A 13,167-nucleotide genomic window follows, 5' to 3' on the forward strand; every position below is an offset into this window, starting at 1 on the left:
TCTCCTTAATACATCATGTATCCCTCACTCAAGCCCGGTCAATTTCGATCCAGCCATTTCGGAGGTTACCCGAATATATAAAACTTTTAAACAAAATTTATTTTGTTATATTGAGTAAAATGTAGATATTTTAATATTAAAATTTATTATTTTAAGAGATTATAATTCTTCAAGACTAAGATAATTTTCTTCTCGTAATATCTACCAGCTGCAGTTTAACTCGTACACCACTGGTCGAGTTTTCAATTGATAAAAAAACTTTAAGCTAAACTATTTTTTTCAGATTAAGATATGTCTCAGATAAAACAACCTTTTAGATATTTCAGCTCTATAGCTGGATAAATATGGTTTTGGTGAACGGGTTTTTGTTCGATAAATGATTTAAAAAAACTTAAATATTAAAATATCGGTTGATAACATTTATTTATTAAGAACCCTTGGTTGGTTTGCGTTAGTTAAGCAGAGACTTGTAGTCTTTTTGCCATATTTCATATACATATACAATAATAGGTATTAAAGACTATTTGTTTTTTGACTGTTTTACTGAGTATAACATAGTAATTAACCGATACAAAATAATCGATCAGGCGAGGAACCGCTTGAAGGTTTGGAAGCTCTACATTCTGATGAGACGGGTTCCGGAGACAACTCGAACGCGGGCTCCAGCGGCGCTGATGAAGACGCCGCGAGACTCCGATTGAAGAGGAAGTTACAGCGGAACAGAACCAGCTTCACCAACGAACAGATTGACAATCTGGAGAGAGGTAGGTTGCAGGAAAAACTTGTTCTAGATAGATTCTTACCGATGAACAAGCAAAAATACTATAATATCAAATACATGTTTCTCTTAATGACGTTAACAATGAAGTCTAAAAAATATATTACAGAATTCGAGAGAACTCACTACCCCGACGTGTTCGCGCGGGAGAGACTCGCCGCTAAAATAGGACTCCCCGAAGCAAGGATACAGGTAGGGTAGAAATAAAAGGACCTTCGACTTATAAATAGAAAATGTAACATGAGAAAATATATACAACGTATGTTAATTAAAATAAAAACATTTTCAAGTTACTGTCAAAGTAACGTAATGATATGTTACAAGCATTAGACGATAGTAGTGACCGCGTAGCGCGGTGTGTTAACCTGACCCGACCTTAAGGTGTGGTTCTCGAATCGGCGCGCGAAGTGGCGTCGCGAGGAGAAGATCCGCAGCCAGAGACGGAGCCCCGAGTGCTTCACGACGCACGCCCACGCGCACGCACACGCGCACTCCCACGCGCACGCGCACGCTCCCGCACCGGTGACGCACGCGCACCCGCCCGCCCTCTCCGCGCCCGCACAACACTCACAGCATCAATACCAGCCGCCTCTCAACGTGGACACTTACAGGTCAGTAGTTGTATCAGGAATCAACGTACTAACATAAACATACAAGACCTCTTTTATGACCCTTCCTCCAAATAATAAGCGCCATGCACTTATGAGAGTTATTTATTGCACAATAATCAATAAAAATCTTAATAAAAAATATTACAGACGCTTCTCCTTATTATTATAAATGTCAACTGACACGGAAGGCGCACTGCTTTATATGCTGTACATTATCATATTAACAAATTTCTCATAACATTTCGTATTGATTTAAAAGACTTTGTACCATCGAGGAAGCGATGTATCGATACTATCAGCAGCTATTTTCCGATCTCGTGACCTGTTCCGTGTGTCGCAGCCCCTTGACTCCTATGGGCTACAGCGGCGGGATGGTGGGCGATTCTCCGGTGTGTGAGGGCGGGGACGAGCTGTGTAAGGGAGGTTTCCTGGGCTACCCGCGATACGACCTGCCCTCATACAGACACTACAACCACGGATACCAACACGAACCAGCCTCGCCACCGCCGGGTATGTCACAGCAGTTAACATCTGACTATCACGGCTCTAGAAACATGTATTAATCATAATGTACTTCTGTTATTGTAACTCGGACAACACTGGTGTTTGTGTAACGGCTCTAGTTTTGTCAAAATTTTCAATTCACAAGCCAAATATCCCAGACAAATTTTTATATTCGCGAATTTTAAATGTGTGTGATAATAGAGCTCACAGTTCCTTGGGAAACCGACATCCCCAAAAGACCATGCCATCAAGGCCAACAAATATTACGAGCTCACAAACGAACTCACTAAGCATAGGTTAGTTGTAAATTTGTATGCGGTAGAAGTAGGAGCGAAAGGTATAACAGCCAAATCTCTCTACAACCTGCTAAAATACTTGAGCCTGTCAAGAACTAACATCAGTTCATTCTTGGAACGTGCGTCTAAGGCAGCCCTAGTAGGTTCCTTTCAAACTTGGTTAGGTAGAGAGAGGAGCTTGGACAGTGGAGGAGAGCGTTTAACGCGCGTTAGATAGGGGCCCCTTAAACCTACACCTGGGTCGCAAGTCCCAGGCACGGTTGAAGCTTGCAACGCCATGGACCCGGCGCCCGCACGGCGAATCCATGGAATGACGAGAATTCTCTTCTCATTAAGATGACAGTGTAGCTGAATTTAGTTTAACTTCTTTTGCGGAATGTTAGTACGGTGGTATATCATTTGGATAACGTTCCCTGTCACTATATCTGTGGGTAGATGGAAATGAAAGCGTATCTATCCGTGTAACAGCCGGTGTAGTCTTGAAAATGCCCGAATTATAATAAGAAGGAAACACAGATGAAAACTATTCCACGTCTTTGCTGTGCGCAAAAATGGAAGCATATCTCTTGGCATGGATGCGACGAAAAGTCCATCTGGTTGTTCGATGATAAAAATTGTATGCAGGAATTAAAACAAAAAATTGCTGCATTCTCCAATAAATATCCTATAGACTATTGACGGGCTTATTTTACTTGTGCTAGAACCTGACTAGACTGTTTGAACCAGGCCGTGATCACCAACAAACCTTTTTGCGCGTCTCTCCACGGAGCAACTGCAGTGAAGTGATATATGGCAGCATATTTCCAAAAATGCCAGCAGTCTTTCACAAACGCAAGATATTTATTTGTATAAACAAAAAAGTTATTCCGTCGTGAATTGCTGCCGTACTTTTAAAAGGCAATGGGGTTTACTTTCAGTTGCCTCATCATTCTCAATGAACCGCCAAAAATTAAGCCTTTGGGGTACTCCAATACCTGGTAACTGAGGACAATTTGAGTTTTCCGAGTATATTTTCTAAAAAGTAGGATTCAAGGTAAACGGACTCTTTTTGGCAGTGAAAAAATACGCTTGTTTATTATAACTCTTGTATGGTCTTTACGCGTATAAATTCTGCAAATCGGATAAAAAGGTCACCGACCCGAGGAAAATACGCAAAAATATGTCCATTAAAGAATAAGTCAAACCTTAGTCTAGTCCAACACAAAGTCAAAGAAAAATGTATACCTTTTTTGACTAAACAACTCAATCTAAAGATTTTTATTTTATGTTTATAAAGGATGAAGTTTGTGAAAAATCGATAGGAAATCATTTATTTCGTGTTGGAAAATCTGAAGTATAAAGACCATACCGTAATGAGTGATGATTTGTGACAGTCAGATAATGAAAAATTTAATTCTGAACGTGTCCTGTAAGTTTCTAACAGCTTACCAGCAAAATATAATAAAAAATAGTCATTGAAGACCCAGGTCAATGGCCATCCCTTAAGAAAACTCAGTAGAATTTAACAGTTTCTTAAAATAACTTATAAAAGTGGCGAATATTTACTAAAATACCAATTAGACAATTGAAGACACGAATTTTGTGGAATGTACCAATGAACTCGAAAACTGTGGGGAAAATTAAAATATTCGCGGGAATCATAAAAAAAAATTCAAATGGTTAAAGATGTTACGTGTGATTGTAAAAGTTTTGGTATACAGGAGTATTCAAATACGTTTTTTGCAATTTTTTTGTATTAAAAGTAAGACATGAAAGGTTGCATCTGGAGCTCCTCTCACTGGAACAAAATGTCGAAGAAAGATAGCATTCGGTGACGGCGAACTGCTGCAAGAATCTCTGTCCGTATTGAGCATAGACACGAGAAAACGTTGCAAAATCACTGACTATTTCTAATAAAGTACTTAAATAAATACCCTTTATGTATATGTATTAATTTATAACTTTCGTGTAAGACGACAACTAGAGCTGCTAAACAAAAACCTGTGATATTTCCTAAACGTAATTTTTTTGCTGAATTTTACTGAAATTACGAATTACTTGCTAAAACTAATTGATACTATACAACTTAGTACTAAAAATGTCTAATGAAGGCTATTTCTTAGTCTGATATGAATTTCTGAGATTGACAAATAAGTAAATTCTCCCTCAGATATATTATAGTAATTAAAAACAATTATGATTTAATTTTAAATTGCCTTAATATTATAATTAATATAAACGCTTTATTTGAGGCCAATGAAACGAGAAAAAGTGAATAAACAGATCCTCTCCAAGTAAAGTTACGATAGCATTCCATCTTTAATATTTTCTTTGTAACTTATAGATTAAAATTGTTTAGCATTTCACGTAACTTTTCGAGTCTTAAACAAAAACCATCAGTTTAAATGAAAATTTAAATAGGTAGTTTTTCAAGACGGCATTACTAATTAAAAATGTGTTTACACTTTTTATCGCGTTTCGTTGGCCGAGATGTCATATTTAACCAAATGGAACAAGTGCAAGTGACGGTCCGTTGATACACAGAGCATGTTGTAACAGAGCTGGGCGGACTGCTGGGGGCTGGAGTGTCCGTGCCTCTAGCTGTTCCAGGACACGACCAGCAGTACTGGCCGAGACTGCAGTGACGTTGGTGGATGTAGACACACACACACACACACACATACACATACATACATAAACATGGACACGCACACATTTCCACAATGCATCACACACGTACATACACGACTTTGACACAACACTCATATCATGGACTACACACACACACACACCATTACCTTAACCTGTGTTTCGTTGATGTTGTATCGATTCACGCACACATAGATACGAACGCTTTCCGTACAATCAATAACTGAACACGTCACAGTGAGAAAATACAAAAGATAAATAAATCGGTAGTTCGATAATAATAGTTAATTGAGGCTCCGTGTCGCGACCGGCCACAGGTAACATGAAGGATAACTAATATATTAAGTAAGTTAGCTGCTTTTCAGTTCTCCTCCTTAGCCTGCGTCGCCTCGACGCCTGGCGTGAACACTCGCCGCAAACATTAACCTTGTTTAATATATTATATAGAATAGTATAAAGAATAAACATATCTATAACTATAGCCACAAACCGGAAACGAGCACAAACGAAGGCTCAAATGTAAATGTAAATTAGGATACTTCATACAAATAAATATAAACCTAGTTGTAAGGGCTGGCGGAAACAGAATACGTTATTTTAATTTTATTATTATAATAATAAAACTTGTAAACTCTATAAACTTCTAAAGTTCTCGATGTATCATACGTTATATGTAAGCCTTTAGGTGTAAGTCAGCCCCGTCGGGACGCGTTAGTGAAAGATTTGTATGTATGTGACTTTGATAGCCCTAATGTATAATAAATGTTACATTTATTTAATATTCATTTCGTAGCTTAGTCTAAGATCGATGTAATTTTAATACCAATAATATGTACATTTGTTGTAAATGTTTAAAAAAAAAATTTTAACTTTAGAAAAGAATGCTCTGAATATCTCCAACGTTCAGACGGCGTCCGAATGTAATGTATGAGAATAATTTTTCTAACTTTATCAAATTAATAAAAAAAAATATTATCTGTATTAAATACCAGCGAGGTAATGTTAGTGTCGCTGTAGAGCTGTGTCCCGTCAGTAGCTCGGGGGTCCGCTGCGTCAGGACGGTGGAAGTGATTTAAAATTTCAATTATTTAGGGTATTCGTTTCGAATTTACTAACATTAGCTGTAAACCTGTACATGTTATGATAAATGTGAATAACTCGTGTGATGTCGCGCTCCCACGGCTGCATTGTAATTATAATACATTTTTGGATCAAAAAAAAATTTGTTTGATTTCATATAGATATAAAATTCTTAATTTAAAATATATATTGATTACAATAAAAAGTCATAGTTTTCGAATAATATAATTAAAGCTCTCAATTGTATTACAGCAATTTCATTTTAAAATTAATCGAATTTATATATATGTATATATATTTAAAAAAAAAACGTACTTACACATAACCTCATAAGATAAAACATTCTACGAACCTTGTAGATATATCATGGAAGAGTAACTTGATTATCAGACGCAGAGACCTTTATAAGGCGAACCATGTTTCGTTTGACAATTTTCATCTCTGTTATCCGTATATGGAAACATCCGAAAAGTTTTACTATTAAACTGTGACATACAAACTAACATATTAAATAATTATTACTATTTTCATATAAAATTTATCAAAAATTTATCGGTCTATATTATTTAAGACACATCATAAGGCAATGTCGGAAATTAAATTTTGTACTCGTCACATCTAAAGCTAGCTCGCTATCAAACAAATTCCCAATGAACACTACACCTTACCAGCTAACGAGCCTCTTCCATCATAAGTCATCATGGATCAGCTGATCTATACTACTGATGACGTCTTTGTCTGAACTGTCGTTCATTGACCTCCTGCAGCTGGCCACGACGTCCGGCACGTTTTTAACTAAACCTAGATCTGATGCTGTCATCTCACTGTCATCCTGCTCCTCGCACAGGTCCACGATGTCCACGGGGTCACCCATCCTTGCCGAGTCCACATCGATGACCTCGCCCCTCACACTACTGTCTATATCTGTGTTACAATCTGTCAACTCTAAACTCACAAACTGGACTTCACCGTCTGAATCCTCGTTTCCGTTTCCGTGTTCCATGACTACAGTGACGTCACTCACACATTTAGCCGCTCCCCTATTCCTGACTAACTTCGGCTGGGTAGTATCTGTTCCGCTATTTTAATTCTTTTAAACTCGTAACAGTTGTCTTCCAGCTCGTCCTCCACCTCGTACAGATCGCTCTGTTCTGACAGCGTTCTCTTTCTGCTGTCGTTTTGTTCACATCTCTTGTTGTCCACTCTAGCCTGTGCGGGCTGCGCGGGCGCATTCTTGTCCAGCTTCTTATAAACTATAGAGTTGCTCCTAACTACTTTGATTATTTTGTTACCTGACGTCGTCATGGTCTCGTGAGTGGACAGTTTTCGTTTCCTACTTAGGTTTAACGTTATAGGTGCAGAGTGTATCACAGCCTCTGAAACTTTCTTCCTCGCCCTAATCTCGTCTAACGAGAGTACTTTGAAGTCTAGCGAGCTTCTCTGCTCCGTGGTTTGCTTGCCTGACAGTTCGTCTAGTGACACCCTATCATACTTGGTGGTGAGATTCGCCCGGACTATTTTCCTTTCCTTGGGCACCTCCGCAGGCAGCGCCTCGTAGCTGTAGAAGGCCGCGGCCTCAGCTTGTATCTTCTCCAGGAGCAACAACTCCTGTGACTTGGTCCTAGCTATTTTCTGTGCGTCATCCGATACCTTAGTGGGTGTACAGGAAGGGGCGCTTTCGTTATCCGACTCTGCAAGAACACACCAAGTAACCCGTTTAATAAACTACCGTCAAGAGAAAAATCAATGATTTTCGTATTTATTTTTGTATCGACCACGATTACTAGGTGTGCTCTTCGTGTTATCTGAAAACGCCCCTGGGGTGGACGGCCCAAAAATAATTACAAAAATCATATTATGAAACGTATTTTATTTGCTTGTTTATAAATTAACACAATTTTTTTTTATTTATTCATATTTCAAAACAAAGCCAAACTACATTCTCTTTTTTTTTCCAATACCAGTTCCTATATGAGTTGTAAGTGTTAATTATCTTAAACGAAACGTCCTCACACTCGGTTATACTAAATAATATAATATTGTTATCTTATACAACCGTTATACTAATACTAACATAACAACAACCCCGTTTAATGCAAAACAACTTATTATCCAGCATCGACACACACACATACAAGGGAATGAGATAAGCCCCGCCCCTTATACGTTATTTCAATGTGTTCTGATACTGGTCACAACTAAAATACACACATGTTTACACATTAACATGTGTGAGTGTACTAAAATTAATTAAATATATCCGTACAAGTTTCCCACGCGCACTGCCATCATTAACCAACCAACCTTTCATTGTGAGTAACTAAAACAACATCTGTCGGTATACAAAATATATATAGAACTATAAAATCCAATCGATACCACCATACAATAACTGAGGCTCGATCTGAGGGTCAGGAAATTATAATCGTAACATAAAATACGCTACAAGTATCAAAGATATCAATTAAATATATGAGAAACGAACGAAATATAACTCAATGGTCTTTGTACTGCCAACAGAACGGCCGAGCATAGTTTACATGAGCCAAACTTATCGAACTACCCTCCACCGTGTTCATATAAATAATACAATGACTAGCCATAACCCTAAACATGTCGGTACTTGCAGTTCATTTATAGGAACTTTATTAGTGCGAAAATATTACAAAAAGAAAAGAAAAAAAGAAATACAAACAAAACATTAACTATCCTTCCAATGTAAAAAGGCTACAGTGCTAAAACAGTCGGAAGCGTTATCAGACGTTTCCGCTAAGCTATAATTTGATTTAATTATCATATAAATCAATGTTAATTTTCAATATGTTCTTAAGCGATAATTTCTTACGAACCCGGTAGCACGTTTTTCCTCGTGGTACCGGATCCCCTTACTGCTAGACATTTTTTTTTTCATTTTTTTACGATATCTATCTTATAGGGTGCAAAGTGTCGACACGCATTACATATACCGCTGTACAGCCACTTGCCACTAATATACAAACAATTCAAAGGCAATAAAGCTTTTTTTTTTTCATTTTTTATATCACTTAGAGTAATGAGTAATAGTAAATGTGTATATATTTTTTTTTGTATTTTATTAAACCTATTCATATTTACTATAAAAGACAAAAGATTACATCAACAACTAAGAAAATGTTTAGTTACAGACCAACCACGGCAATGGCGCCGTGAGGTTGGCTGTGTTATGTAAAACTATAAAACAAAAAAGCAAATGTACCCTACACGGCTGGACTCCAGATAGAAGCACTATTATTATTGCACATACAAAAAAACAGACTTCAGATTTCCATAGAGCCGTATAAGGAGATATGAGTGACTAATAATATGAGGGCACTTCATATATGGCCCTCAGAATATTAACATAACGTTGCCCCTTCTGGCTAATTCATTGCACTAAAATAAATATTAAGGATTCAATAAACACATTTTAAATCCTAAATGAACAAAATTCTCATATACGCTATATAATTGACTAACCGATAAAAAGAAATCACTTCTATAATAATTCAGGCTAAACATTCACCTCTGTACGAATTATGCATCCAGTCCGTTACAATAAACGAATATAATAATAATAATAAAAAAAAAACAAAAAAAAAAACCTTAAATAAAAATAAATAATATTTCTAACACCCTTCTCAACTTAGTCCGATACATATATTATGCGATCTCATCAGTGTTGGCACATGCAAAGAAATTAATTTTTGTTTTCGCTATATCGTACGTAACTTTGCTATAATAAGTGCCACAGCATCTAAGCATATCTTAACTATGAACACTCACACCAGGAATTTGAGTATACCAGTTCATTTTCATCTAATATTTCATATATGGCAACACTAACAACAGAACGGCTTCATCTCACAATCATAGTGTTACAAAGTTATAACTCTTCTACAGGTTCATCGAGTGACTGGTATTTATCTCATCCCTCACATAAGTCACATTCACTAAACATCCGTCACTTTAGTGTCCGTACACTATAAAAAAGAACTATAGTTTTGCGGATTCAACCGCAATCCCCTTTATACTGTTTGAGAGATTTATATCGACGCCTTTCATTAATTACACTACATATGCTGTTATTGAAATGGTTCCATTACAGAGCTTATATAAGACACACTTGCAAATAAATAGAACCATTACCGCAGTACAAACAAACTGCTAGCATTAAAACATCTCTATAAGACATTGAAATGTGAACAACCAGTTATAATTAATAACAACCGCATTATTGCATCGCTGTACTAACATACATGAAGGCACAATCAATAATATGTATACATATGAAATCAATCATCAATGGCTGGCTGGCAGTAGAAAACCTTGTTGAAAAATAATAAAAAAAAAAAAACATAATGAAACACATAGAAACTAGATTACATTATTGTTACCAAACGTTTGTCTGCCTTTAGTATGGCTTTGAACTTCATATATATACTGTATACATATGATTGCATCACCGACTCATTATTTCAAGTTGTCCACATTAATATTATATAAACACATTATAATATTCTTTAAACACAATTAATTTCATTTCGTGTCGTTGTCAGGGCAATATCATTATAATGGAGGCTATCTATGGCTAAAAATGTAATATTTAAACCCAAAATTTTAAGAGTTTTAATTTCACAAAGTTTAATATATATATATATCATTAATAATCTATTACCCTGACACAATATATATATATGAAGCACTAATAGAAGCGTCTCTCAAACGTGTAAGGGGTGTAGTTTCAGTAGAGGCGCATACCTTCCTCGAAGTTGACGACTAGCGGGTCGACGGGCACGTATGTAGTGTCGTGTGTGTGCGCGTGAGCATGCGTGTGTGTGTGCGCGTGTGCGTGCGCGTGCACACGCCTCGGAAACTCGCTGCTGCCGGGCAATACACCTAGGATCGCTGAATCTAGCACCACTGGAAGATTTACATTACGTTATGTTGGTTACATTACGTCTATAGAATGACCGCGTAATTACATCCTCGCATGAGTTACAGAGCTTTGTTCATATTTAAAACGGGATGTCTCACACGAACTTATCAATTAAAGAAATCACATATAAGGCTCATGAAAAGCAGAAAAATAAAATTGTACCGAAATTAGCTTGCATATATCAAGGCATATATGTATTTTGCTTTAAATATCTTTCTGGAGAATGTTCCATTTTATTTAATAATTATGACAGTCAGTAGCCCTGTATGTATGAAACCCCAAAACTCCACTTCTATTTATTTCATACACATCTTTAAACCAACATTGAAGTCCTAGATGCTAATACCCATTAAAAGCTAAAGTAACCTAAGACTGTGGCAGTTATTCAATAATATGAGTAACTTTTTTTTTCTCACAATTTCTATTGCTTGGACTTTGAGTTGAGTTCAGAGGGAAAATAAACAATGTACATACATATGTCATTTCATATTAAAATAGAACTTTCATTCCTGGTCCTGGAGTAAGTTCAATAAATTTTTATTAATCATCATTGGAATGGTCCATCAAAATCGATTCAATAGTTTTTAGCTACAGATATCTATACACCCCGACCTCCTCACAAACTTTCACATTCTATTATTAGTAGGAATTGTTTGTCATGTTCAAATGTAAAACGTAATATAACCTTGTTGTCTCTGTTGCTGCCATAATAACGGTACTGGTGTTGGAGCAGGGGCTTGCGGGGGTAAGGCTGGCACTCCACCACCCACCTCTATGGCTGTCTCAATGCCTACTTGGGCCTGGAATACAATGTGAAAATGATAATTAAGTGTAAATTTTTTTCATTATTGCTGTCAATTAATCTGTAAATAGGTGCCATTAGAAAAGATTGATTATGAACATTTCAATGAGTAATTAGTTCTTATTTACTTGATATGAAGATATCTCTGAGTTTTATGGAGAAAAATGTATGTATTCGACAGATGTTGAGTATTTTTCCTACATAAAATCAAGTCACATACACTGACAACGGGTGCAGGCTGGCTCGGTGCAATTCCATCAGAGCGCGCATCTGGATTCTTATGCATGAAGGGGCAATGCTTCTTTTGACACCCGCCTGGCTGATTCTCCCAATAGCAAGGAATTTGCTTGCGGTTTTTCTTTAATTTAAAATTGTAATGTTACCACTAATGTTAAAAATAGCTATAAACATCAAGTGAAATCTAAGGGTGGTTATATACAATATAAAACTTATAAAAGATGTTACTGAGAGAAATTTAAAGATATATTAAGCTTTTTAAAATAAGTTTGAGGTTACAAACCCTTAGTTCCATGTGTCTTAGTTTGCAGCACTTGTCCAAGCACTTCCCTTGCTGCCAGGCAGTGCACATTGTCTCACAACCCAGTGCAGAGGGCTCATGACGAAACATACAATTGTCTCCCTACAAAGTAATTGATAAATTAATGTATGCTTAGCAAGGATTGGATGGAAAGATTTCTTATATCAATGTGTTAGGTCTTCATGAACACAATATTCTACAAACAATATCAGTTTTGTCATTGCATCTGCAAATACTAAATCATATATCTTAGTAAGAATGTTGCCTTGTACATACATAGAATATTATAAACAAAACTTTTTAGCAGTTTATTACAAGATATACTAATAAACCTTTTAACAAATTAACGTTAATCGATTCTTAAGGGTTGTTACACAATTCACAAAACTTTAAAACTTAAATTAATTACAATTCATATCATTCTATAGTAATTGCTGTCTCGGAATCAAACTCAATTGAGAGTCACGTACCTTAGTGCATGTCGAGTAATAATAAAAATAGCAATCGTTAAATTTTCTAGGCGACTCCATCGCTATTCGCTTGTCCGGGGTCTGCGAAAAATTCATTTTTATATTTAGAATTTACACCACACGAATCACTTCAACTTTAGCAGTCAGTCCAGCATCCTCATGGTAAACCAATTAATTACTCAAAAATCTTATCAACCACAAAACTGAATTTTCATGTTGACAATACGTAGAGCATGTCGTGACTAAAACTACATAATTACACTTTAAAAAATGCCGCTTTCACATCTTACTTACCGCGATTACGATAAACTAAAATTAATTAAATTAACAACAAATATCTACACCACGCCACTGTGTAAATTAAAATAATATTAACGTCACTATCAGAAAGAAAATGTAGTAGATATGGCGGACATGTGGCGGAAAGCGAACTTTCATTTCATTTCACTCAAATGTTGGTTGCTTGTCTAGTTGTCTATGAACTTCCATAGATGGAATTGACATAT

At 36.4% G+C, this 13,167-nt stretch overlaps 2 protein-coding genes across 2 annotated transcripts; one reads left to right on the top strand and one right to left on the bottom strand.

Moving 5' to 3' along the window:
• Positions 1-15: 15 nt before the first annotated feature.
• Positions 16-5,721, top strand: LOC133319669 (paired box protein Pax-6-like). Its single transcript, XM_061524882.1, has 6 exons — positions 16-64; positions 588-764; positions 888-970; positions 1,160-1,389; positions 1,730-1,899; positions 4,713-5,721. The coding sequence occupies exons 1-6, from the start codon at positions 16-18 to the stop codon at positions 4,811-4,813; spliced, it is 810 nt and encodes a 269-aa protein (XP_061380866.1). The 3' UTR covers positions 4,814-5,721.
• A 385-nt stretch (positions 5,722-6,106) lies between these two features.
• LOC133319663 (zinc finger CCCH domain-containing protein 11A-like) lies at positions 6,107-13,124 on the bottom strand. The gene is given in 8 exon segments (XM_061524849.1): positions 6,107-6,969; positions 6,972-7,588; positions 10,674-10,835; positions 11,537-11,651; positions 11,874-12,011; positions 12,174-12,293; positions 12,662-12,742; positions 12,956-13,124. Coding segments are annotated over 7 exon segments (1,596 nt in total). The 5' UTR covers positions 12,722-12,742; positions 12,956-13,124; the 3' UTR covers positions 6,107-6,585.
• Between the last annotated feature and the right edge of the window lie 43 nt (positions 13,125-13,167).

Source organism: Danaus plexippus, chromosome 26 (assembly GCF_018135715.1).
Source record: "Danaus plexippus chromosome 26, MEX_DaPlex, whole genome shotgun sequence".
In the NCBI taxonomy this organism is placed as follows: domain Eukaryota; kingdom Metazoa; phylum Arthropoda; class Insecta; order Lepidoptera; family Nymphalidae; genus Danaus; species Danaus plexippus.